At 39.0% G+C, this 24,788-nt stretch overlaps 1 protein-coding gene across 5 annotated transcripts in view; it reads right to left on the reverse strand.

Annotated features, from left to right (window-relative positions):
• SLC9C1 (solute carrier family 9 member C1) overlaps positions 1–23,985 on the reverse strand; it is a 107,463-nt gene extending 83,478 nt beyond the window's left edge. For 3 of the 5 annotated variants that reach the window (XM_078452993.2, XM_078452992.2, XM_078452990.2), the window contains exons 1-5: positions 23,900–23,985; positions 23,344–23,541; positions 5,748–5,994; positions 4,523–4,623; positions 1,905–2,033 (exon numbers count right to left, since the gene is read on the reverse strand). In XM_078452993.2, coding sequence (XP_078309119.2) covers positions 1,905–2,033; positions 4,523–4,623; positions 5,748–5,898 — 381 coding nt within the window. In that variant the 5' untranslated portion in view covers positions 5,899–5,994; positions 23,344–23,541; positions 23,900–23,985. Of the gene's footprint in view, positions 1–1,904; positions 2,034–4,522; positions 4,624–5,747; positions 5,995–23,343; positions 23,608–23,899 lie in introns of those variants that run through there. The other 2 variants (XM_078452991.2, XM_081796578.1) reach the window with 2 other exon arrangements.
• Between the last annotated feature and the right edge of the window lie 803 nt (positions 23,986–24,788).

The raw sequence follows: 24,788 nt of genomic DNA on the forward strand, positions 1-24,788 counted from the left end.
AAACCTAGCCTATTAACAGAGAGAAAAAGAACAAGTTTACAAAGAAGTTACAAAAGAGGAAAAGGAGGAGAAAATAAAATAGAAAGAATGTAGAGAATTGGCAGAGGACTATAGAAAAGATGGGAAGAAAAATTCTATTATTCTAGAACTGGAACCTGGCCTTCTGCCTTCCCACCATTGCCTTCTACTTTCTTTTATTCTATCAGTGGCAGCTATGTAGTAAGATTTCATTGCCAGATGGTCTTGGAAAAATGTGACTGTGCCTGAAGCTACCTATAAGAATTCAGAACTGCACCTCTGTGTTCATTGTAACATTTACAATAATGTGAATTTACACTATTTACAATACTTATTTACAATAATAAGACATGGAAGCAACCTAAGTGTCTATCTATAGATGAGTGGATAAAGAAAATGTATTATATATGCAATGGAATATTACTTAACCATAAAATAGAAGGAAATCTTGCTATTTGGGACAGCATAGATGAAACTTGAAGGCATTATGCTACATGAGATAAGTCAGATAGAAAAAGACAAATGTCATATGACCTAACTTATATGTGGAATCTTAAAACAACAACAACAACAACAAAAAACCCTGAGCTCATTGATACAAAGAACAGATTGTCAATAGCCAGAAGTGAGGAATCAGGAGGTTGGGAAAAGGGATGAAGGGGGTCAAAAGGTACAATCTTCCAATTGTAAAATAAATAAGTCATGGGATTCAATGTACAGCATGGTGACTGTAGTGAATAATACTGTACTGTATATTTAAAAGTTGTTAAGAGAGTAGACCTTAAAATTATGATAAAAAATTTTTATAATACTGTGGTGATGGATGTTAACTAGATTTATTTTGGTGATCATTTCAAATTTTTTTTAATGTTTATTTATTTTTGAGAGACAGAGAGAGAGACAGAGCTCAAGAGGTGAAGGGCCAGAGAGAGAGGGAGACACAGAATCTGAAGCAGGCTCCAGGCTCTGAGCTGTCAGCACAGAGCCCGATGTGGGGCTTGAACTCAAGAACCGTGAGATCATGACCTAAGCCAAAGTCAGACGCTTAACTGACTGAGCCACCCAGGCACCCCGGTGATCATTTCAAAATACAACAAGTATCAAATCATTATGTTGTATACCTGAAACTAATATAATGTTTTATGTCAATTATATCTCAACTAAAAAATTTTTAAAAATTATAAAAATTTTGTAACGATGTGGAAAAATGCTCTTACTACCAATATTAAAGAAAAAAAGCAATATATATGTATATGTATAGAAAGTATAGCTAATTTTAATAGTTTTGCTTCTAATGTAATTTAGGTAATGGCCTTATATTTACAAAGCTGTTTTAATTACTTTGGAAGAAATGTATACCCTGCTTAAGATTTGGAGTATTTTTTCTTCAAGCTCTTTCCTTGATGGGGTTCAAATATCACATGATTAGGATAACATAATGGTTTGTGATTTAAAGTTATAGCTGTTTCTATGAGTATTCTCTGTTTTTGTTCATGTGAGTAAGGGAAGTTTTAGAAGGTGGGTATTTTAAAAAAGACTTTTATCAAAAATAATTAAAAAACTGGACCAAATGTTTTCATAATAGCTCTCTAATAGCATCTCAGAGTTAAAATTATAACTGGCATTAAGCCCTGCAAATCAGATTCTCAGAATTACTTTTTTTTCCTCTGTAATTTTTTTTTTCCTGAGCCCTCAATATGCTGGTCAGTCGCTAAGATATAGTTTATTCACTAAAATATAAAGCTAAATTTACTTCTCCCACACTTCGTACTTTTTCTTTGTCTTCTTTGTTTTATAGTTTAGAGCAAAATTTTAAAAATTCGGAGCATAGATAACATATAGTAGTTCATGAGTGAATGATATTATTAGAAAAGATTACTTCTTACCTGCCAAAATAACTTTTGGAGCATGTAAACATCCATGTCGAATGCAACGTTAAAGATAATTATTGGTGTAAATATATTAAAAAATAATTTTGGACTCATCCATTGTATGGCATCTGTGTATCTTTGCACCTAATAATATAAAAATACATCATTTCTCACTTATCCATCCTCCTATTAGCATACAACACATGCCAGACACCCCTCTCTCTAGCAAAAGAGAAAAAGATATATCACAATGTAATAGGTGCTAAAGTTTTAACTCTACTGCATTTTCATAATTTTCCATCAGATTATTACCAGTAACAGAGGAACGTTAATGCACATCTCCATGCCCATTTTATTTTTTAAATAGCAGCTATAGAAAGTACATTGATATGGGTACAAAAGAATGTGTAGGAGATTTTCAGGCATACAAGAGGAAGACAGGTTTCAGGTAGATGGATTATCATGCACGATGTGTACAAATGAATAAACAATCATATCGCATTTCAGAAACTACAAATAATTAACCATGGCTTATATGGAAAATGTGCATGGAAGAATAGTAGGAATAAAAACTCAGAAGTTATGCTGTTAATGAAATGATTAATTAATGGTGTTTGTCATAAAATATTTAGTTGATAAATCCTCTTATGGGCATCCACTCAACATTTGTTTACTAAGGAAACACTGATTACTTGCTGTGTGAGGTGGTATCTTTGCCTTTGGGAGATGATTCTGCCTGGGTCTCTCGTGTTTCCCCATATCTTATGAGTGGAGGCATTGATTGCTTTTCTTCCAGACTATCTTTCAAAAATATATGTATGGCTAACAGCTTTGGAAGAGAGAGCCAAGTGTCTCCTTCTAGAGAAAAGAATTGGTTTACTGTACTGTACAGAGCAATAAAGATAGTGTCTCTCTCTAGGGCAAGAGGTAGGATGAGCTTACTGCCCATCACAAAATATTCAAGTTCTTTAAACTAAGGTTTCTTCTCTTATAATGCAATCCATTGTGTATGTGGGTTTCACTGGACCCTCTTGGCTTCTCCCTGCGGCTCCCGGGGCTCATGGAACAGGCACAAGAAGATGCTAATAGTCTGGTTTCTGCTATTACTATCAGTACTAAAGTCCTTTGTCTCAGGCCCAGAAGTCCCTTGTCTTTTGCCAGGACCATGAAACTGTGACAGGCTAACTTATTACTTGCAGGCAGAGTAAAATCTTAGGCCCTTCACAGTTCTTGACTTATGTTCTCTTCTTCTAAAAGGTTACTGACAAATATAAAAGTTTATAGAAGCACTTAATATTGCATATAAGTCAAAATCATACGGTTACAGAACATGTTCATAGCAATAATGTGCTCATAACAAATGAAGTAAGAATACTTCTGGCTCTTATACGAATACATGTTTTCCATAATGTTTGTTAATATCACATCTCCTGTTTGTTTGTTCTCATTCATGTTCTGATTGACTAGAGCAGATGATGGAAAATTATGGCCCTGGGCCAAATCCGACTCAATGCCTGTTTTTGTCAAGTCTTACTGGAACACAGCCATGCCACTTCTTACATATTGTCTACGGTTGCTTTTGAATTATAATGGCAGAGTTGAGTAATTGTGACAGAGCTCATATGGCCTGTATAATCTAAAATATTTACTAGATGGTCTTCTATAGAAAAAGTTTGCTGCCAACCCCGAGGCTAGAGAACTATTTAATGTGTCAATAATGCATTCTACGTCCCTTATTGTAAGATAGTCTCTCTCCTCTACCTGATTCCAGTTGTTCTCAACTTTTTGTAACACTGCAGCTGCCATGACTATATCTACAGTTTGCCTTCCTCCTTACTTCCAACTTCAGGTAAGTGGTCCAACATCTGTTTCTTGAAATCTTGTAAGCCATACACACTTAAAGACTAGCCTCTATTGTAATAGAAATCTTGTAAAATATTCCTAACTGAAGCAATTGATTGGTTCAATGTCAGAATTATCTTGCTACAAGAGACCTGTACTAGCAGCTTAATCTCTCTGGACTTCTTCTTTTTCTCCTTCTTCCTCTTCTTCTTCTTTTTAAAAAAAAATTTTAATGTTTTTATTTATTTTTGAGAGAGAGAGAGACAGAGACAGAGACAGGGCATGAGCAGGGGAGGGGCAGAGAGAGAGGGAGACAGAATCCAAAGCAGGCTCCAGGCTCTGAGCTGTCAGCACAGAGCCCAACACAGAGCTTGAACCCACAAGCCACAAGATTTATGACCTGAGTCAAAGTTGGACATTTAACCAACTGAGCCACCCAGGCACCCCCTCTCTGTGCTTCTATCTTATGTACCAATTCTTGTCTAAACTTTTGAATTCTGCTTAAACTCTCAGTAGCTGCTCACACGCTCAGTAGCTGTATGTGTACTCATTCTCTGAGCTGCCCACCCCCTTCCAGACAGTGGCTCTGTTTTGACTGTGTTTAGCTGGATCTCAGCTCTTCCATGCCTGGTTCCTTTTTTCACATATCTGATCTGATAGTATCCATATCACAAGCATCTATCAACTGGCAGAACAGTGAATTGGCAAGTATTTTTTACAAATTTCCTTAAAATTCCATCTTTGAATTTGTATGAATCTGAGGCATAACACAAAATATTTACTATACACACCTTGTCAGATGTAAAACTTAATATTTCAAAACTGCATCCAATTAAAAATAGTATCACAGGGAGAGGAATTGGAAAGTCTTTTAAGTGCAGGTTCAAAAATGCTGCAGAAAAATACATTTTTACTGAAAGGCAATGAAATATGACACTTACAGAACTTTAATTTGATATACTTTCTTAATGCTGAGGACAATGAAATACTGTTCCACTTTTTACTTATTTAATTCCAGTAATTAAAACCCTCTCTTATACTTAAGCACACTGAATCAGTGTAATTGCTAATCTGCTGGATTCTGTATTTACCTCTTGTATGAAATATCTCATTTCCTTAGAATCTTTAGTAAATATTGCTAGCAATCACTGGCTCTTGGGTTATTACTAAATACTTATAGCAATTTTTTTACATGTTATAAATCAGATATTAGTTTCTTCAGCAATCCTGCAGCAAGAGGTTAATAAATAATTAAAGTTTAATGAAATCTCCTAGATGATTTTCAAAATAACAATGAGGAACTAGGTATAATAATTTGCCCAATGAGAAAAACTAGCTTCCTATTACTGGTTATCTACTATGCATTAGGCAGCCTATAATGAATTTCTATCAAAGTACAATAAGCAATATCATCGCATTTCCTTCAGTTTAATGTTTTCTTTTTTCCACTTTTTTGTAATATAATTTCTAATCAGTCAAAGAATGCAAAAAAAAAAAAGAAATCTTTTGATTTCTATAGTATTCTTTTCTTCTCATAAGGGCTAGACATAATTTATCATTTGAACAAAACCTATGGGACACCCTACCAAGTGCTTAAAAAGTAACTGACACATTCAGAAGACCCAAAAATTCTTTGTTCAAGTGAACAAAGCACTACACGACTAGCTTTAATATGTGAATAGTTTATGATAAAGCAGATAAGAAAAATACACCAACCCTTGAGTTTTTGATTATCTGCTTCAATTCTTTCAATCATTTAAATCTAACCATGACCTACCAAGTAAAAAGACATGAATACTTTGAACCCAAAGAGGATGAAGACAATGAATCAGACTCTGCATGTCTCTTCTTAGGGACAGATTATCATTGGATTCATTTGGTTGGTAATCTTGGGTTAAAAGTATAAATTTAGGAACAAAATTCTAATATTCTATTACTGCTACTGTCCTCAATTCTATATGGTGACATTTACAAGATATATCCATAGAACAAACTCAAAGAAATAGTTACACCTACCTCCAACTGTGCAGATCAAAGACAGTATTAGAATGATTTCAGGGAGATCTTCAGAACTAGTCATAAATGTAATTCTGAGAAAACCCACCCATGTGCTGGAAACCGTTTTGGGAAGAAAAGTGATATTAGACACACTGGAATTCAAATCCATTTTGTTGTTTCTCACAAACCATCTGATTTCAGCTCTTATGACTTGGCAAAGTCTTCACAGGATCATAGGATTGTACAATTGGCCTTCTTGGTTTTTCTTAGGAAAAAAAAAAGAGGAAGAAGAAGAAGAAAGAAGCTCAGATTTCTCCTTAATTATTTCTAGTGATATCTTAGGGTCCACCAAATTTAAGAAAGCTTTCCCTTTCTATGATGCTTTCATTTTAAAGATGATAGAAAAGGTACAACTCCAAGTGATAGAGACTAGCCAGTGTCATCCTGTGTTCACTCCAAATGCAAAGCATTATTCAGCTGTTATTCACCCTCAATCTACCCAACTGACTAAAAGCGGTTTTCATCTAATCAGTCAATGGGACTACCAAATGGTGCAGGTTACTTAGTTCTGGGGATGGACAACTGAGGGGTTTATCTTCAACTTATCTGAGCCTCTGGAAGCATGTCCTGGCAGCTATTCCAAAGTGGGAAGTGGGATGGGGTCAGAATATTCTGATCTCTGGAGAACTTAAGATGGCAGAGAAGTAGGGGGGACCCCAGGCTTTCCTTTTTTCTCAAACACAGCTGTATTAAGATCAGATCACTTTGAAAACCAAGGAAATAGATCTGCAGAGTGACAGAAGGATGTCCACAGTTGAGAGGGAGACAGCTTGGCAGGTGTGAGGTGCATGAAAGTGAATTGGGGGAGAGAAAAGCGATGGTGCCTTGGAGGGGATGAAACCCTTTCTATGGAAAGACAAAAGGGAGAGAAAGAGAGAGGTGTTAAGAAAGTGCTGCACTGAGTTCATACAGAATGAAAACCTCTCTGGACCATGGACTGGGGGAGTGAGAAGTACTGACCCAGTTTTTGTTTTTGTTTGTTTTTTGTTTTTTGTTTTTTTTTTGCAAACAATGTTTGGAGCTCAAACTTTAAGATTTTGGAGTTGTGCAACTTTCTCCGGACTGGAGCTGTGGCTCTCACTCCTGGGGAGGAGGGAGCTGGCCCCGGGGCGCATACTGTGGTGCAGTGATCTATGGGGCACACTGGGAATACTTTTGGAAGAGGATTTATTGCCTCCTAAGGACAAAAGGCCCTGCAGGTGCCAGCAAAAGGCCTTTCATCGCTGGGGGACAGAGGTGCACCCAGAGGAAATATAGCCTTTGCTGCTTTTAGTGGTGCTACACCATAGATGCCATACACTGCAGGCGTGGGACTGTTTCTCAGGGACAGAGGACTTCACTTAGTGTGGAGAGGCTCTACTCTGGAGGAGAGGAGCAGATCCACGTGGTACAAGGTCCTTTAGGACCTTGGGTTTTGAATCCCAGCCACGCACCAAAGATAAAACTCAGGAGAGCTGTGGTGCAGGGCGAGTTGACTGTCCTCATTATTCTGTGAAGCTGCCTGAACGGTGGGTGTGTGAGCTTCCTGGTCTGGGGCTGAGAGATTGGGGTGGCAGCATTCCTCCCCCAACACCAACACAATGGGACTTCAGAGAGCAACAGCAGTGTCCAGTGGAGGCAGGACCGCTCACACCAAACCCTACCCTACGTTCCTGGCAACTGCTTATTTACTGGGGCAAGACCGACTCTAAGCCAAAGCAGTGGACCTCTCCTCCAGAAGACCAGCACAGCCAACATCCCCAATGCACTAAGTGCACTGGAAATCCAGGGCATCAAAATGACACCTACAGGCTTTTTTTCTTTGTTTCTTTCTTCTTCTTTTTTCTTTTGGAATCAGGCTCATAGTTCCTTTCTGTTTGTTTGGTTTTGTTTTGTTTCATTTCCTTTTCTCTTTTTTGGATCAGGCTTTTTTTTTTCTTTTCTTTTTCCTTATTTTTTTATTTTCTTATTTTTTCCCTCCTTTCTTTTTCTTTGGAAACAGCCTTATAGTCTTTTTATTCTCTGTTTGGTTTTTGTTTCCTTTTCTTTACTCTTTTTTTTTTGGATCAGGTTCCCCTCCCCCCCCCCCCCTTTTTCCAGGGTTACTTCAACAAACAAATCAAAGCACACCTAATTAAAGGTCCAAACACAGAACTATTTCAAGCAAGGAGGAGTTCTGCAGAGGACTGACAAGAGGGAAAAAACAGCCAAAACACAATAGCACAATGCACACAGCATACACCAGAAACACTTCCTGAAGTGTCAGGCCTTGGACAGCGTATCAGCCCTTTTTAATATAGCAGTATTCTCAGGTGTAGGACACAATGAGCTTTTAAAACATGGAAAAGACAGAAACTTAGCCAAAATGATAAGACAGAAGAATTCTCCCCAAAAGAAAGGTCAAGAAGTGGGGTGCCTCTGTGACTCAGCAAGTGGGTGTCTGACTCTTGATTTTGGTTCAGGTCATGATCTCATGGTTTATGACTTGGAGCCCTGCATTGGGATCTACCCTGATGACAGCATAGAGCCTGCTTGGGATTATCTGTCTCCCTCTCTCTCTGCTCCTCCCCCACTAGTGTTCACTCTCTCTCTCTGTCTCTCTCTCTCTCTGCAAAAAGTAAAAATAAAAAAGAAAGAAAGGTCAAGAAGAAATCACAGACAGGGACTTGACCAAAACAGATATAAGCAATTTATCTGAAAATAATTTAGAACAACAGTCATAAGACTACTAGCTGGACTTGAAAAAAGCATAGAAGACACCAGAGAAACACTTATTGCAGAGATCAAAGACTTACAAACTCATCAAGATGAAATAAAAAATACTATTACTGAGATGCAAAACAAACTGGATATGGGGCAACAAGGATTGAAAAAGCAGAGGAGAGAATAGGCAAAAGAGAAGGTAAAATTATGGAAAATATTAAGCTGAAAAAAAAGAGGGAAAGGAAATTATTATATCAGAGAACTAAGTGATTCCATGAAATAAAACAATATCTGTATCATAGGAGTCCCAGAAGAAGAAGAACAAGAAAAAGGAGCAGAAGGTTTATTTGAACCAATTATAGCTGAAAACTTCCCTAATCTGGGGAAGGAAACAGACATACAAGTCCAAGAAGCACAGAGAACTCTCCCCAAAACCAACAAAAACAGCTCAATACCATAACATATCATAGTGAAACTTGCAAAATACAAAGATAAAGAGAATTCTGAAAGCTGCTAGGGACAAAAGGTTCTTAACCTTACAAGGGTAGACACATAAGGTTAGCAGCAAACCTGCCCACTGAAACTTGGCAGACCAGAGAGGAGTGGCAGGAAATTTTCAATGTGTTGAATGGGAAAAATATGCAGCCAAAAATTCTTTATCTAGCAATGCAGTCATTCAGAATAGAAGGAGAAATACAGAGTTTCCCAGACAAACAAAAACTGGAGGAGTTCATGACCGCTAAACCACTAAAATAAGAAATTTTCTGGGAGACTCTGAGTGTAAAGAAAAAAAAAAAACCCAAAAAACAAAGACCAAGGCAACAAAAACTACAAAGGATCAGATAACATCACCAGAAACATCAACTCTACAGGTAACACAATGGCAATAAATTCATATTGTTCAATAACCACTCTGAATGTAAATGAATTAAATGCTCCAATCAAAAGACATAGGGTATCAGAGTGGATAAAAAAACAAGATCTATTTATGTTCTGTCTACAAGAGACTCGTTTTAGACCTAAAGACAACTGTAGGTTGAAAATGAGGGGATGGAGGGCAAACTATCATGCTCATGGAGGTCAAAAGAAAGCTGGAGTAGCCATATGCATATCAGACAAACTAGATTTTAAAAGAAAGACTTTAATAAGAGATGAGGAAGGGCATTATGTCATAATTAGAGAGCCTATCCATTAAAAAGATCTAACAATTGTAAATATTTATGGCCCTAACTTGAAGAACCCAAATATATGAATCAATTAATTAATAACAAACATAAAGAAACTCAGTGATAATAATACCATAATAGTAAGAGACTTTATTTTACTTTTTAAAAAAGTTTATTGATTTATTTTGAGAGAGAGAGAGAGAGCACAAGCAGGGGCAGGGAGAGAGGGAGACAGAGAGAATCTCAAGCAGGCTCTGCACTGTCAGCTCAGAGCCCAACACTGGGCTCAAAGTCATAAACTGTGAGATCATGACCTGAGCTGAAACCACGAATTGGACACAACTGACTGAGCCACCAGGTGCCTCTGGTAGGAGATTTAAATGCTCCACTTACAGCAATGGAAAGATCATGTAAGCAGAAAGTCAACAAGGAAACAATGGCTTTGAATGACACACTGGACCAGATGGACTTAACATATCTATTCAGAACATTTCATCCTAAAGCAGTGGAATACACATTCTTCTCGAGTACACGTGGAACATTCTCCGGAATAGATCACATACCGGTTCACAAATCATCCCCAAACAAGTACAAAAAAATCACGATCATACCATGTATGTTTTCAGATCACAATGCTATGAAACTTGAAATGAACCAGGAGAAAAAATGTGGAAAACCGTCCAATACATGGAGATTAAAGAACATCTTACTAAAGAATGAATAGGTTAACCAGGAAACTGTAGAAGAAATTAAAAAATACATGGAAGCAAATGAAAATGAAAACACGACAGTCTGAACACTTTGGGAGGCAGAAAAAGCAGTCCTGAGAGGAAAATACATTGCAATTCAGGCCTATCTCAAGAGCAAGAAAGATAGAAAGGTCCCAAATACACAACCTAATCTTATACCTAAAGGAGCTAGAAAATGAACAGCAAATAAAGCCCAAAACCAGCAGAAGGGAAATAATAAAGATTAGAGCAGAAATAAACGATATAGAATAATAATTAAAAAAACCAGTAGAACAGATCAATGAAACTAAGAACTGTTTCTTGAAAGAATAAACAAAATTGATAACCCCCTAGCCAGACTTCTCAAAAAAAAAAAAAAAAAAAAGAGATAGGACTCAAATAGATAAAATCACGAATGAAAGAGGAGAAATCACAACCAACACCACAGAAATACAATTATAACAGAATATTGTAAAACCTTGGTTTGGGAGAAGAATTCATTCTGGAAACATGTTTGTAATCCAAAGCACTTGTATATCAAAGCGAATTTCCCCATAATAAATTATGGAAACTCAGATTTCATTCCACAATCCAAAAACATTCATATAAAAATGGTTAAAATACTGTAATACAAAATAATAAAAAAATAAAAATAGAAAGACAAATAAATTAACCTGCACTTACCTTTGAAAACCTTCGTGGCTGGTGTGAGAGACAAGAGAGAGGAGGGATGGTGTGTAGGACGACTTTCACTATCACTAAAGGAATCACTGCTATCTATTGGCTCAACGGAATCTTTTTCTTTTTGTGCAACTTTAACAAGAAACCTATCCAATAACACTTGCTTTTGCCTTCTTTTAACAATTTTGTGGAAATGTGATACTGCATTGTTGTTAAACAGATTCATTGCTCACACTGCTACAGCCTTATTTGGGTGATGCTTTTCTCCAAAATTTTGCACTGTTTCCCATATTTTATACATCTTCCTAATCTCATTTGAAGTGAGGGGATTCCTCTGCCTTTTTCTCCTTCTCCTCTGTAGGCAAGATGCAGACGTAGACTTCTTATAAAATCTTGCAATCATGGCCACTTGCATACCTCATTCATACTTCTCAACAATTCCCTCCTTAACTTCCACTGTAATCATCTCCTTCTTCTTACTGCCTTTCTTGTCAACATTTTTCTGCATGGGGGCCATTGTATATGCTTGCACAAATGTTGACTACAGTACAGTATTAACAAATTCTTGTCATATACTGTATTTAATGTAGTTGGCAATAAGGCAGCAGACAAAAAGGTATATATCTGCGGGCAACCTGACCTAAAATGAGGCAAAGCATTCCTAAGCTTAACTTGTACGGAAAAGCAAAGGACTGTCCATAGGGGCTTTGAAGTAACAAAAAATACACCAGTGCCAGTTGTGGGCACCTTCCAATATTCTGAAAAAACACTGACTGCTGCCAAACACCACGGCCTGATACCAAGCCTCTGAGCATAGGAGACGATCCACAATCCCGCAGAGAAAGAGAGAAAAGAAACATTGGTTCAGCTGTGATCATGTGATGTTCAGCATCACATACTATTCATATTGCAAGACATTGCTTTTTTAACAAGTTCAAATTTATTAGAAATATGTGCTCATCTTGTGGAACACTCACAGAACAAGTTACTTGCAATCCAAGGTTTTACTGTACTATGAAAAATTATATGCCAACAAACTGGATAATCTGCAAGAAATGGACAAATTCCTAGAAACTCACACACTACCAAAACTGAAACAGGAAAAAATACAAAATTTGAACAGACCCATAACCAACAAAGAAATTGAATCAGTTATCAAAAAATCTCCCAACAAATAAGAGTCCTGGGCCAGATGGTTTCCATGGGGGAATTCTACCAGACACTTAAAGAAGAATTAATACCTATTCTTCTCAAACTGTTCCAAAAGGTAGAAATGTAAGGAAAGCTTCCAAACACGTTTTATGAAGCCAGCAATACCTAGATTTCAAAACCAGACAGAGACCCCACTAAAAAGAAGAATTACAGGTCAATATCCCTGATGAACCTGGATGCAAAAATTCTCAACAAGATACTAGCAAATCGAATTCAATAGTACACTAAAATAATTATTCACCATGATCAAGTGGGATTTATTCCTGGGCTGCAGGGCTTGTTCAGTATATACAAACCAATGAACATGATACACCACATTAATAAAAGAAAGGAGCATTTGACAAAATACAGCATCCTTTCTTTATAAAAACCTTAAAGAAAGTAGGGATAGAAGGAACATACCTCAACATCATAAAGGCCATGTATGAAATACCCACAGCTAATCTCATCCTCAATGAGGAAAACCTGAGAGCTTTCCTACTAAGGTCAGGAGCACGACAGGGATGTTCACTCTCACCACTGTTGTTCAACATAGTACTAGAAGTCCTAGCCTCAGTGATCAGACAAAAAAAAATAAAACATCCAAATTAGCAATGGAGAAGTCAAAATTTCACTCTTCACAGATGACATGATACTATACTTGGAAAACCCAAAAGACTCCATCAAAAAATGGCTACAACTGATATGTGAATTTGGCAAAATCACAGGATATAAAATCAATGTACAGAAACCAATTGCATTTCTATACACCAACAATGAAGAATCAGAAAGAGAAATCAAGGAATCAATCTCATTTACAATTACACCAAAAACTGTAAGATATCAAGGAATAAACCTAACCAAAGAGGTAAAATATCTGTACACTGAAAACTATAGAACATGCATGAAAGAAATTGAAGAGGACACACACACAAATGGAAAAACATTCCATGCTCATGGATTGGAAGAACAAATATTGTTAAAATATCGATACTATCCAAAGCAATCTACATATTCAATATAATTCCTATCAAAATAACACCAGCATTCTTTACAGAGCTAGAGCAAACAATTCTAAAATTTGTATGGAAGCAGGAAAGACCCCAAATAGGCAAAGCAATCTTGAAAAAGAAAACCAAAGCTAGAGGCATCACAATTCCAGACTTCAAGCTCTTTTACAAAGCTGTAATCATCAAGACAGTATGATACTGGCACAAAAACAGACACTCAGATCAATGCAACAGAACTGAGAGTGCAGAGATAGACCCACAATTATATAGCCAACTACTCTTTGACAAAGCAGGATACAGTATCCAATGGAAAAAAGATAGTCTCTTTAGCAAATTGCGTTGGGAAAACTGGACAGTGACATGCAGAAAAATGAACTGGGACCACTTTCATACACCATACACAAAAATAAATTCAAAATAGATGAAAGATCTAAATGTGAGACAAAACACAATCAAAATTCTACAGAAGAAAACAGGCAGCAACCTCTTTGACCTTAGCTGCAGCAACTTTTTACTAGACATGACTCTGGAGGCAAAGGAAATAAAAGCAAAAATAAACTATTGGGACCTCATCAAGATAAAAAGCTTCTGCACAGTGAAGGAAACAGTCAGCAAAACTGAAAGGCAATCATCAGAATGGGAGAAGATATTTGCAAATGACATATCAGATAAAGGGTTAGTACCCAAAATCTATAAAGAACTTATCAAGCTCAACACCCAAAAATAAAAATCAAGTGAAATGTGTAGAAGACATGAATAGACATTTTTCAAAAGAAGACATCCAAATGGCTAACGTACAGATGAAAACATGTTCAACATCACTCATCATCAGGGAAATACAAATCAAAACCACAAGATACCACCTCACACCAGTCTGAATCGATAAAATTAACAACACAGGAAACAAAGATGTTGGCAAGGATGTGGAGAAAGAGGAATCCTTTTGCACTGTTGGTGGGAATGCAAACTGGTGCAGCCACTATGGAAAACAGTATGAAGTTTCCTCAAAAAGTTAAAAATAGATCTACCCTACAACCCAGCAATTGCACTACTAGGTATTTATCCAAGGGATACAGGTATGCTATTTCGAAAAGACACATGCACCCCCATGTTTATAGCAGCACTATCAACCATAGCCAAAGTATGGAAAGAGCCCAAATGTCCATCGATGGATGAATGGATAAAGAAGATGTGGTATATATGTGCAATGGAATATTACTTGGCAATCAAAGGGAATGAAATCTTGCCATTTGCAACTATGTGGATGGAACCAGAGGGTGTTATGCTAAGTGAAATAAGTCAGTCAGAGAAAGACAAATATCATATGACTTCACTCATATGTGGAATTTAAGAAACAAATGAGATGAACATGGGGGAAGGGAAGGAAAACTAAGATAAAAACAGAGAGGGAGGCAAACCATAAGAGATTCTTAAATACCGAGAAGCTGAGGTTTGCTAGATGGGAGGTTGGCAGGGGGATGAGCTAACTGGGAGATGGGCATTGAGGGCACGTGTTGGGATGAGCACTGTGTGTTATATATAAAGGATGTATCACTGGATTCTACTCTTGAACCCAATACTACACTGTGGGGAATAAGTTTAGGAATTCCCTGGGCCTACACTGATGGGTTAACAAGGCATAAAGAATTACAAAGCCACAGGATGCTCACACCCAAGTTTGGGTAAACAAGATTAGGTAAATAGGTATAGAAAGGGTGGGGCAAAGGCCCCAATATATCCAATATAGAACAAAGGTATATGAGGTAAACAAGATTAGGTATTCAGGGTGGAAATCGCCCCCCAATTTAGTATTATAGCAGAAAGCTGCTTTCACCGGAAGGAAGGACCAGATTACATAAACAGGTAAATAGGGCTATAGGCCGCTGCAGGGTGAAGTTGCCCAGAGAGGAGCTAATTAACAAAAGAATGGTGCCTTGTTGACCTTGAGGTTACATGCTCTATCTGTCTTATCCCCTAGTCTGGCTAAGATAAACAGATATGGCGCCTCACATCTGTTAACAACCATCTGCTCTGTGCCAGGATTTTGTTTTATATTGACCCAAACCCCTAACACCGAATATCTTCAAACCCCCCTTTTCCTCACATCCATGAGTTAATGTTCACAGATTCGTTGTCTCTTTGTGTATGTGAGAGACTAAGAGAAAAATTACCAGGTGTACTCACAACTGCAAAGACCCCCCCCCCCCCCCCCCCCCCCCCCCCGCCGACCGTTCCCAGAACCAGCCAGGGCGTGCCCAGTTGTGGTCTGACCTAAAGGCGGGAACCAATCAAGTTCTGCTGAGTGTTCAAATTTAAATGTCAACCAATAACAGCCCTGTAACTGCAAAAAATCCCTAACTTGTTTGTGCCTGTCTATAAAAGAAGCTGTAAGATCCTCGCTCGGGGCCTCTTAGCGTCACCGGCAACGAGTGCGCGGAGGACCAGGTTCGAACCTGCAATAAACGACCCTTGACGCTTGGCTTTGACTCTGGACTCTGGTGGTTTGTTTTCGGGGGGTCTTTTGAATCGGAGTATATCATATGTCCATCACCATGTTTGTAAGCCTTCTGATCCTAATAAAAACGGAGCAAGGACCTTTAACCGGGGCTCTTGTCTTCTTAAGGACATTAGCAATCTCTCGCATTTTATTCCTGTGTCCCGCTTTCTTGCTAAACAAGAAAGAACTCTAGATCCAAAGTCTCCACTACACTGTATGTTAACTAACTTGAGTTTAAATAAATAACTTTTAGGGGCGCCTGTGTAGCTCAGTCGGTTAAGAGTACAACTTCGGCTCAGGTCATTATCTCACGGTTCCCGGGCTAGAGCCTCGCATCAGGCTCTGTGCTGACAGCTCAGAGCCTGGAGCTTGCTTCAGATTCTGTGTCTCCCTCTCTCTCTGCCCCTCCCCCACTCACAATCTGTCTCCCTCAGTCTCAAAAATAAATAAACATTAAAAAAATAACTTTTAAAAAGATAATACTGATCTCTTGTTCTAGCAAGACAGAAATTAATAGACCATATAATATTCCATTATAGCCTTCTTTTATCTCATTTGGGAGTGATAAGCCAGGTTTCTCTTGCTTTCATATATTTATATAGCAACAAGTACATAAGAAAAATGTTGAAACCAAAAGGATTTAAAACAGGTAAGTTGTTACATGTTCTATCTCATTGTTACTTCATGGAAGAGGACCCATAAGGGCCATGATGTGTCTTGAAATGTGTGTTGTTTTGAAGAAATAGATAATAGCTACAGGTCTGCTAATCTCATCTGCTTCCCATGCTAAGGAAAGTTTTAGGTGGGCATCTTAAAGTTCATGCAGGGAATTCTTCCAATTCTATCTTGTAAAAGAATTGCCCTTTTCTTATTTTTATGTTATGTTTATTATATGCCCTTTTCTGATTTTTATTATATCCCCTTTTGTGATTCTAAAAACAATATTGGGGGGGAACTAAATACATGAATACATGCTTATCATGAATGCTTTTGAAATAAATATGGAAACAAACACTTCAGAAATCAGGAAAAAATCAACCACAGTCATGCGATCTAGTGATTCTTGTATGTTTTATTTACACAGTTGGGTTCATTCTTATTTATTATGCTGTTTTCCACTTGGTATTGTATCACTAGCATCAAAGAGCCTTGTAAACATCATTTTCAAAGGTTATATCGTATTAGCACCAATGTAAAAGTGCTGGCTGTAGTCAGACCGCCCGCAAGCAAAGGCCTGATGGGCTGCAGGTGGCAGGGTGAAAGACTTGGCAGCTTACTTCAACGCTGTTGGCCTCAGTTTTCCAATCCATATAGGTCCCTAGTCTGTGTAACTACTCTCCGTATTTATTATTTTTATTTGACATCACCTGCAGAGTTATAATGATACCGGGGCTTGGATACTCTCCTCAGAGACTTCTATTTAAGTCAGTCTAAATTGCAGCCTGGGTTCTTCCATTTTAATGTGTGGTGAAGGTTAGCAACAACTGTGATTCACCCAATTCAAAGGCAACATTTCTCAACTTTTTTTCTCAAAGCCAGTTTCTTTTTAATATTCTTTTCTTTCATTTAAAGTTCTTTTTCCTTTTCATTTTTTATTATCAAAGTGTGTGCATATTATATATATATATATAAATTTACACCAAGTTAGTTAGCATATAGTGCAATAATGATTTCAGGTGTAGAATCCAGTGATTCATCCCCTACGTATAACACCCAGTGTTCATCCCAACAAGTATCTTCCTTCATGCCCCTTGCCCATTTAGCCATCCCCCCACCCAGAACCTCTCCAGCAACCCTAAGTTTGTTCTCTATATTTAAAAGTCTCTTATGTTTTGTCCCCTTCCTTTTTTTATATTATTTTTGCTTCTCTTCTTTTATGTCCATCTGTTTTGTATCTTAAATTTTACATATGAGTGAAGTCTATGATATTTGTCTTTCTCTAATTTTGCTTAGAATAACATCCTCCAGTTCCATCCATGTTGTTGCAAATGGCAAGATTTATTCTTTTTGATTGCCAAGTGGCACTCCATTGTATATATACCACATCTTCTTTATCTATTCATCTGTCGATGGACATTTGGGCTCTTTCTGTAATTTGGCTATTGTTGATAGTGCTGCTATAAACATTGGTGTATGTGTCTCTTTGAATCAGCATTTTGGTATCCTTTGGATAAATACCTAGTAGTATAATTGCTGGGCCATAGGGTAGTTCTACTTTTAACCTTTTGAGGAATCTCCATACTGTTTTCCAGAGTAGCTGCACTAGTTTGCATTCTCACCAGCAGTGCAAGACTCTTCCCCTTTTTCTGCATCCTCACCAACATCTGTTTTTGCCTGAGTTGTTAATGTTAGCCATTCTGACTTGAGTGAGGTGGTTTCTCATGGTTTTGATTTGTATTTCCCTGATGATGAGTGATGTTGAGCATTTTTTCACGAGTCTGTTATCCATCTGGATATCTTCTTTGGAAAAGTGTCTATTCATGTCTTTTGCCCATTGCTTCTTTGGATTATTTGTTTTTTGAGTGTTGAGTTTGATAAGGTCTTTATAGATTTTGGATACTAACCCTTTATCTGATACGTCATTTGCAAATATCTTCTCCCATTCTGATGGTTGCCTTTAGTTTGGCTGACTGTTTCCTTCACTGTGCAGAAGCTTTTTATCTTGATGAGGTCCCAATAGTTCATTTTTGCTTTTATTGCCCTTGCCTTTGGAGACGTGTTGAGTAAGAAGTTGCTGTGGCCAAGGTCGAAGAGGTTTTTCCCTGCTTTCTCCTCTAGGATTTTGATGGCTTCCTGACTCACATGTAGGTCTTTCATCCATTTTCAATTTATTTTTGTGTATGGCGTAAGAAAGTAGTCCAAGTTCATTCTTCTGCATGTCCAGTTTTCCCAGCACCACTTGCTGAAGAGACTGTCTTTATTCCATTGGATATTCTTTCCTGCTTTGTCAAAGATTGGTTGGCCATATGTTTGTGGGTCCATTTCTGGGTTCTCTATTCTGTTCCATTGGTCTGAGTGTCTGTTTTTGTGCCAGTACCATACTGTCTTCATGATTACAGCTTTGTAATATAGCTTGAAGTCCGGGATTGTGATGCCTCTAGCTTTGGTTTTCTGTTTCAGGATTGCTTTGGCTATTCGAGGTCTTTTCTGCTTCCATTCTTTTTGAGAATTTTTGCATCCATGTTTATCAGGAAAACTGGTCTGTAGTTCTCCTTTTTAGTGGGGTCTTTGTCTGGTTTTGGAATCAAGGTAATGCTAACCTTGTAGAATGAGTTTAGATGTTTTCCTTCCACTTCTATTTTTGGAACAGCTTCAAAAGAATAGGTGTTAAGTCTTCTTTAAATGTTTCATAGAATTCCCCTGGAAAGTCATCTGGCCCTAGACTTTTGTTTCTTGGGAGACTTTTGATTACTGATCCAATTTCTTTACTGGTTATGGGCCTGTTCAAATTTTCTGTTTCAGTTTTGGTAGTTTATATGTTTCTAGGAATTTGTCCATTTCCTCCAGATTGCCCTTTTTATTGGCATATAATTGCTCATAATATTCTCTTATTATTGTTTGTATTTCTTCAGGGTTGATTGTGATCTCTGCTTTTTCATTCTTGATTCTAATTATTTGGGTCCTTTTCCTTTTTCTTTTTGATCAAACTGGCTAGGGGATTATCAATTTTATTAATTCTTTCAAAGAACCAGCTCTTAGTTTCATTGATCTGTTTTACTGTTTTTTTCATTTCAATAGCATTGATTTCTGCTCTAATCTTTATTATTTCCTGTCTTCTGTTGGTTTTGCATTTTATTTTCCTTTCTTTTTCAGCCTGTAAAGTTTAACATTAGGTTGTGTATCTGAGACCTCTCTTCCTTCTGTAGGAAGGCTTGGATTGCTATATATTTCCCTCTTATGACCCCCTTTTCTGGATCCCAGAGTTTTTGGGCTGTGGTGTTATCATTTTCATTGGCTTCCATGTACTTCTTAATTTCCTCTTTAACTTCTTGGTTAACCCATTGATTCTTTAGTAGGATGTTCTTTAGTTTCCACGTATTTGTTGTCTTTCCAACTTTTTTCCTTATGATTGATTTAGAATTTCATAGTGTTGTACTGACAGATATGAACTTATTGCCATTATGTTTCTGTATCCAAAAATAAGAAAAAAAATGAATAGTTGGACCAGCGAACAGAATGAGTTCCAGATGAAATTACATCCAGTTTCCCCTAGAAGTCAAATTATGAAGCACTTTATAATCCATACACTAATCAGGGGGAGAGACTTGTGGTCATCCTCTGGGGCTGGGTTGGCTCAGTTGGATGGGGCTTGGTGTAACAGCTCCCTTCTTCACTAGGTGGTGCTGCTTAGCTTATTGGGGTGGATCAGTATGGCATGTGTACATGTATATGTGTATGTGCAGGACAGGTGAAAATGGCATCATCCAGCTTCCCAGTCTGCAGCATCAGAACTCTGTGCTTTTGCCAACCAGCAATCAAGCATCCCTCCTTTGTCCCCAGCTTCTGTCCACTACCTGCTTCTACACTGTTCATGACCAAGACATCAGCCTGCCAAGTGGCACCTCCCTCCCAAATTTTATCTCACTTTGTGTTATATCTCACATATGACAGCCCGGTGGCTTGAACCCACTCTGACCTCCAGGGGAGGGTCTCACCGAGCAATGGCTGGATGCTGGCCTGCCCCCCAAATGCTCATGCAACTTCACTGCTGCAGAGACTCAGAGACTGTGGCCGGGTTCCAGCCTGCCCCAGAAAAAATTTTTGCGATTGTGTAGCAGTAAAAGTTCTAGGACTATGGTAAATCATAACACACATCTGGTGCCAGGCTTCACTGCACCCTAGCGTCCTTGTTCCAACACTGCAAATGTGGCTGTAATCCAGGTTCTGCTGGGATCTTCTTTGCCTGTGGGGAGGCTGCATGGCTTCTACCAAATGTCCTCCTGGCAGGGGAACTCTCTCTCCCTGTGTGGCTCTTGGACCCTTTGGACCTTGCTGTCTGCTTTTGGGGATTCACCTTTCCCATCACAGCACCACTACATATTAAACTACAGAGTTTCTGACTCTGTGCTCCCCTGTTTCTAGAGTCCTAATGGTATTGAAACCCTCTCCCTTCTCCTTTCTCCCTTTCTTGTTCAGTTTCTTGTGGGTGTTTCCACCCTTTGTCTTTCTCTGCAGATGCTTTTGGGATAGTGCTTTTCCTGTATTCTCCCCGCTGTATCTGTCTTCTCTCTGCAAAAAAAAAAAAAAACAACAACTCCATACCCTCCATGGCTTCTCTCTCCTACAGTTCACCTCTCTGCACCACGTACCAGCCAAGTTCTATGACTCAAGTTATGCAGATTGTTGTGTTAGTCCTCAGATCAATTTTCTAGGTGTGAAAAATGGCGTGGTGCTGATCTAGCTGGATTTCAGGGATGAAAAAAGCAGAGAATTTCCATGCTATTCCACCATCTAGACCCCTCCTCTCCCTTCTCTTTTTAATATTCTTGAGTCGGGTTTTGTGAGAAAGAATATCAATGCCCTTCAGGCAAAGACCACCAGAAACACATGTGGGATTGACAAATTGGGTTCATTATTGACAAATTGGGATAACATTCAGCCTGGGGAAATGTGAGGTGTTTCAATAAAAGGATGTTAAAATTACTGTGGATCTAGGCTGTGGTTGAGTAATTCTGGAGGCAAGTGAGAGTTTACTATGGATTGGGTGTTATATAGATTTGGTGTTGATTGGGTCAGAAAGCAAGGATAATTCCGTGACTGGGTATCTTAAGAAATCTTCTCTATGGGGAGGGCAGAATAGAATGAGGATAAAGCGGTCACAAGTAAAGAAGCAGCACTCATTTTAGCCAAGAGAGGGGATGTTTGGTATTCTATGGGTTGCCCAGTGACTTTTTGCTTCACTTTATTATGGTTTCGAATGACCTCATATCATGTTAATGTTCTGTGAGATTGTTTGCGTCCAACAGGCAAATAATATGGACTGGGTAAAAGCAACAGGCCAGCTTGTAGTGACACTGAGTGACACTTAGCTTTGAAATCAGACTAGTTCCCTGATGTCAGGGACTTCTTTTTTGTTTATTTGTCTGTTTTTTGTTTTTCTTCAAAGAATTTCTAAATTCCCTAACATTACGTTAACATGTCAAGAGCTGAAGTTTAGACCGACCAGGGGATATTGATAACCATATAAGTGCTAGAGCAGAGCAAGGTTAGCCGTTCCTCTAAGACAAAGATTCTTAACCTTGGCTCCACATTGGAATCACTTAGACAGTTTTATAAATACAGATGCAGGGGTCCCTGGCTGGCTCAGTTGGTAAGGCATGAGACTTTCGATCTCAGGGTTATAAATTTGAGTCCCACATTGGGTGTAGAGATTACTTAAGAATAAATTCTCTAAAAAAAAAAAAAATACAGATGCATGGGTGGCACCCCCAGAGGTTAATCTAATCGGTATGAGGTCTTGCCTAGGTATTAGCAACTTTAAAATCTTTCCAGTGATTCTGATGAGTGGCCATTGTTCAGAAGCACTGTCCTAGAAGTCCGTGCCATTAGGGAACAACACTGTGATAGATGGATCATAGTTGCTCTTAGTTAACATCAAACTATTTAGGAAATGTTATCAATGTCACCCACTAACTTGCCCACTGGTACTCCAGAACCAAACATCTTGGAGCAAACAAACTTCACCAAAAAAGGAAAAGTATTTTTCGCAACATAAACATTCTTACATGCTTGCAGAATTTAAAACAGTTAAGAAGTCTATTTTTCAAACTAAAAGTAGGGATACATGTTCCCATAAGCATTTTTCTCATTTTTAAAATTGTTTATTTGAAAACTTTAGTAAGCGCTTACACATTTAACCTTAATCAATTCCTTTCAGGAAAGAATAAAATTACTCCAAATCTTAATTATCCTTGAAATTCAGGGATCGAGCTCAACATAATTTCACTATCTGCCTGTAAATATGTGGCGAATACTCAGTTGGGCTTTTTCAACCTACACTCCAAATTTTCCTAACAAACCTCTCACCGAAGGGGAGATCTCATTTTATGTTAACATGTAAATGTTAATATGCCTGTAGTTTTTAATATTTTAAAAGACACCGGTAAAGAAGTAGCAGTGAGACTAGACAGATTTTGCATGTAATTAAAACTCTTCTTCAGCTTAATGAAACCGACTTTTGACAGCTTTGGAGAAGTTTATAAGTCCGGGTCTCATCACGGAAGAAATACTGGTTTGTCTTGAAATTACCAGCTAGGTCTCCTACATTAATTTTTCAACGGATTCGACAAAAACCTTTGTGTGTGGAGGTCCTTAAGGATGGCTCTCTCAAAACTGGCCTGTAGCTTTGTCCTCAACAGTCAGCCTTAAGAGATTCCCTTTGTCATGGAAAAGTGTAAGTCAGACTAGTCAGACAACCCCCCCCCCCCCCCCCCCCCCCCCCCCCCCCGAAAATGGGAAGTCTTTCTTCCTTCTCAGTCGCCCTTTCCAGGACTCGGCTGACAAGAGCATCCTGAAGAGGGCACTGTGGCATCCCAGTTACCCAGTTATCTTCACACCTGCCAAGCTCCGGCCCCATGGTTCACCCAGTTATCTTCACACCTGCCAAGCTCCGGCCCCATGGTTCACGACAGAGGCGATGCACCGCTGGGGTTGGCTCCAGTAAACTGTCCTGCCACACCACACAGCAGCCCTCTTACTCACGGACTCTGGGGGGGGGGGGGGGCGCGTTCTGTCGCCCTCCTAATGCCTCTCCACTCCCAGGGAGTCCTTCCTCCCTCTCAGCTCAGCTCCACGCACCTGAGGAGAGCGACCGCGGATGGCATCAGGGTGCTTTCTGCTCAGTGCCGCAGCAAGGCAAAGGGAACGAGCACAAGCCAGGTAAATAGTCTGGAGGGATGATACGGGAGGAGTGATGGGCAATGGAGGATGATATGGGCAGGGGCCAAGGGGCAAACATTCCAACTGAGAGGCTTGTTGGCCTTGATTTCGCTGCCGCGGGAAAACGGGAAAGGTGGAAACTTGAGGAGGGAATGGCTGGCCGAAACCGGTAGCTGGAATACCGCGGGAGCATTGGCTCCTCCCCTAAGGTAAGGCTGAGGCGGAAACGCTAGAGGGAAAGGGCAGCTTCCTGAAAGGGAAATTAGGGGAAGCTCACCGTGCCGAGCCTCAGAAAGAGTATTCCGGAGGGATAAATGAGAAGTGGAGACAAGCTATAATCCGTTCACTCCAGAACAGCCACAATCAACCGCAACCTTGCTGGCAGTTAACTTGTTCCAAGCCCCGCCCCTGGTCTGCACCCATTGGCTTCAAGGTCATAGCTCCTGACCTGATTGGCTGATGACCCGCACTAGCTGATGCTCCTCGGCACCATTTCCCCTGCACTACCAAGGCAAACTTTGAAGTTTTAAGGTCAAGATTATTTTAAAATGATAATAAATAGATGAATAAAGGTGAAAAGGAACCCCAAGGATTTTATTGCTATATTAATGTAATGTTTTGGAACAATGGATTTCTGGCAAAGAGCCGATGGACACTGCTTTCCTAGAATTCTGGAAGAAGTGGGTTTCTTGGATAAAACAGGGTGGTAGAGATTTTGAAGTAAGAGGAGGCAGATTGCTGGATTAGAGAGGGAGATACATAATCTGAAGCAGGATCCAGGCTCTGAGCTGTCAGCATAGAGACCGATGAGGGGGCGGGAAGGGGCTCGAACTCACAAGCCCTGAGATCATGACCTAGGCCAAAGCCAGGCTACTTAACCGACCGAACTACCCAGGTGCCGGCATTCCTACACTGTGAAGTCCCACTACCCCCCTCTCCTTAGTTCAAGATGACAGGATATCTCATTTTGCCTGTCTTTGAATGTCTACGTCTGCGTGGATTCCTTATACATATGAAATTAGGTTTGATTTTCTCCTTAATCTGTCTCATGTCAATTTGATTTTTTTCCAGCTAGAAGGGCCTTGGAGGGCAGAGAGAATTCTTCTTCCTTGACAGTATTAAAACCTGTTTACTTCTAATTCTTGATGAATTGTGTTTGTTTAACA

The sequence above is a fragment of the Panthera onca genome, chromosome C2, assembly GCF_046562875.1.
Source record: "Panthera onca isolate mPanOnc1 chromosome C2, mPanOnc1 haplotype 2, whole genome shotgun sequence".
NCBI classification, from domain to species: domain Eukaryota; kingdom Metazoa; phylum Chordata; class Mammalia; order Carnivora; family Felidae; genus Panthera; species Panthera onca.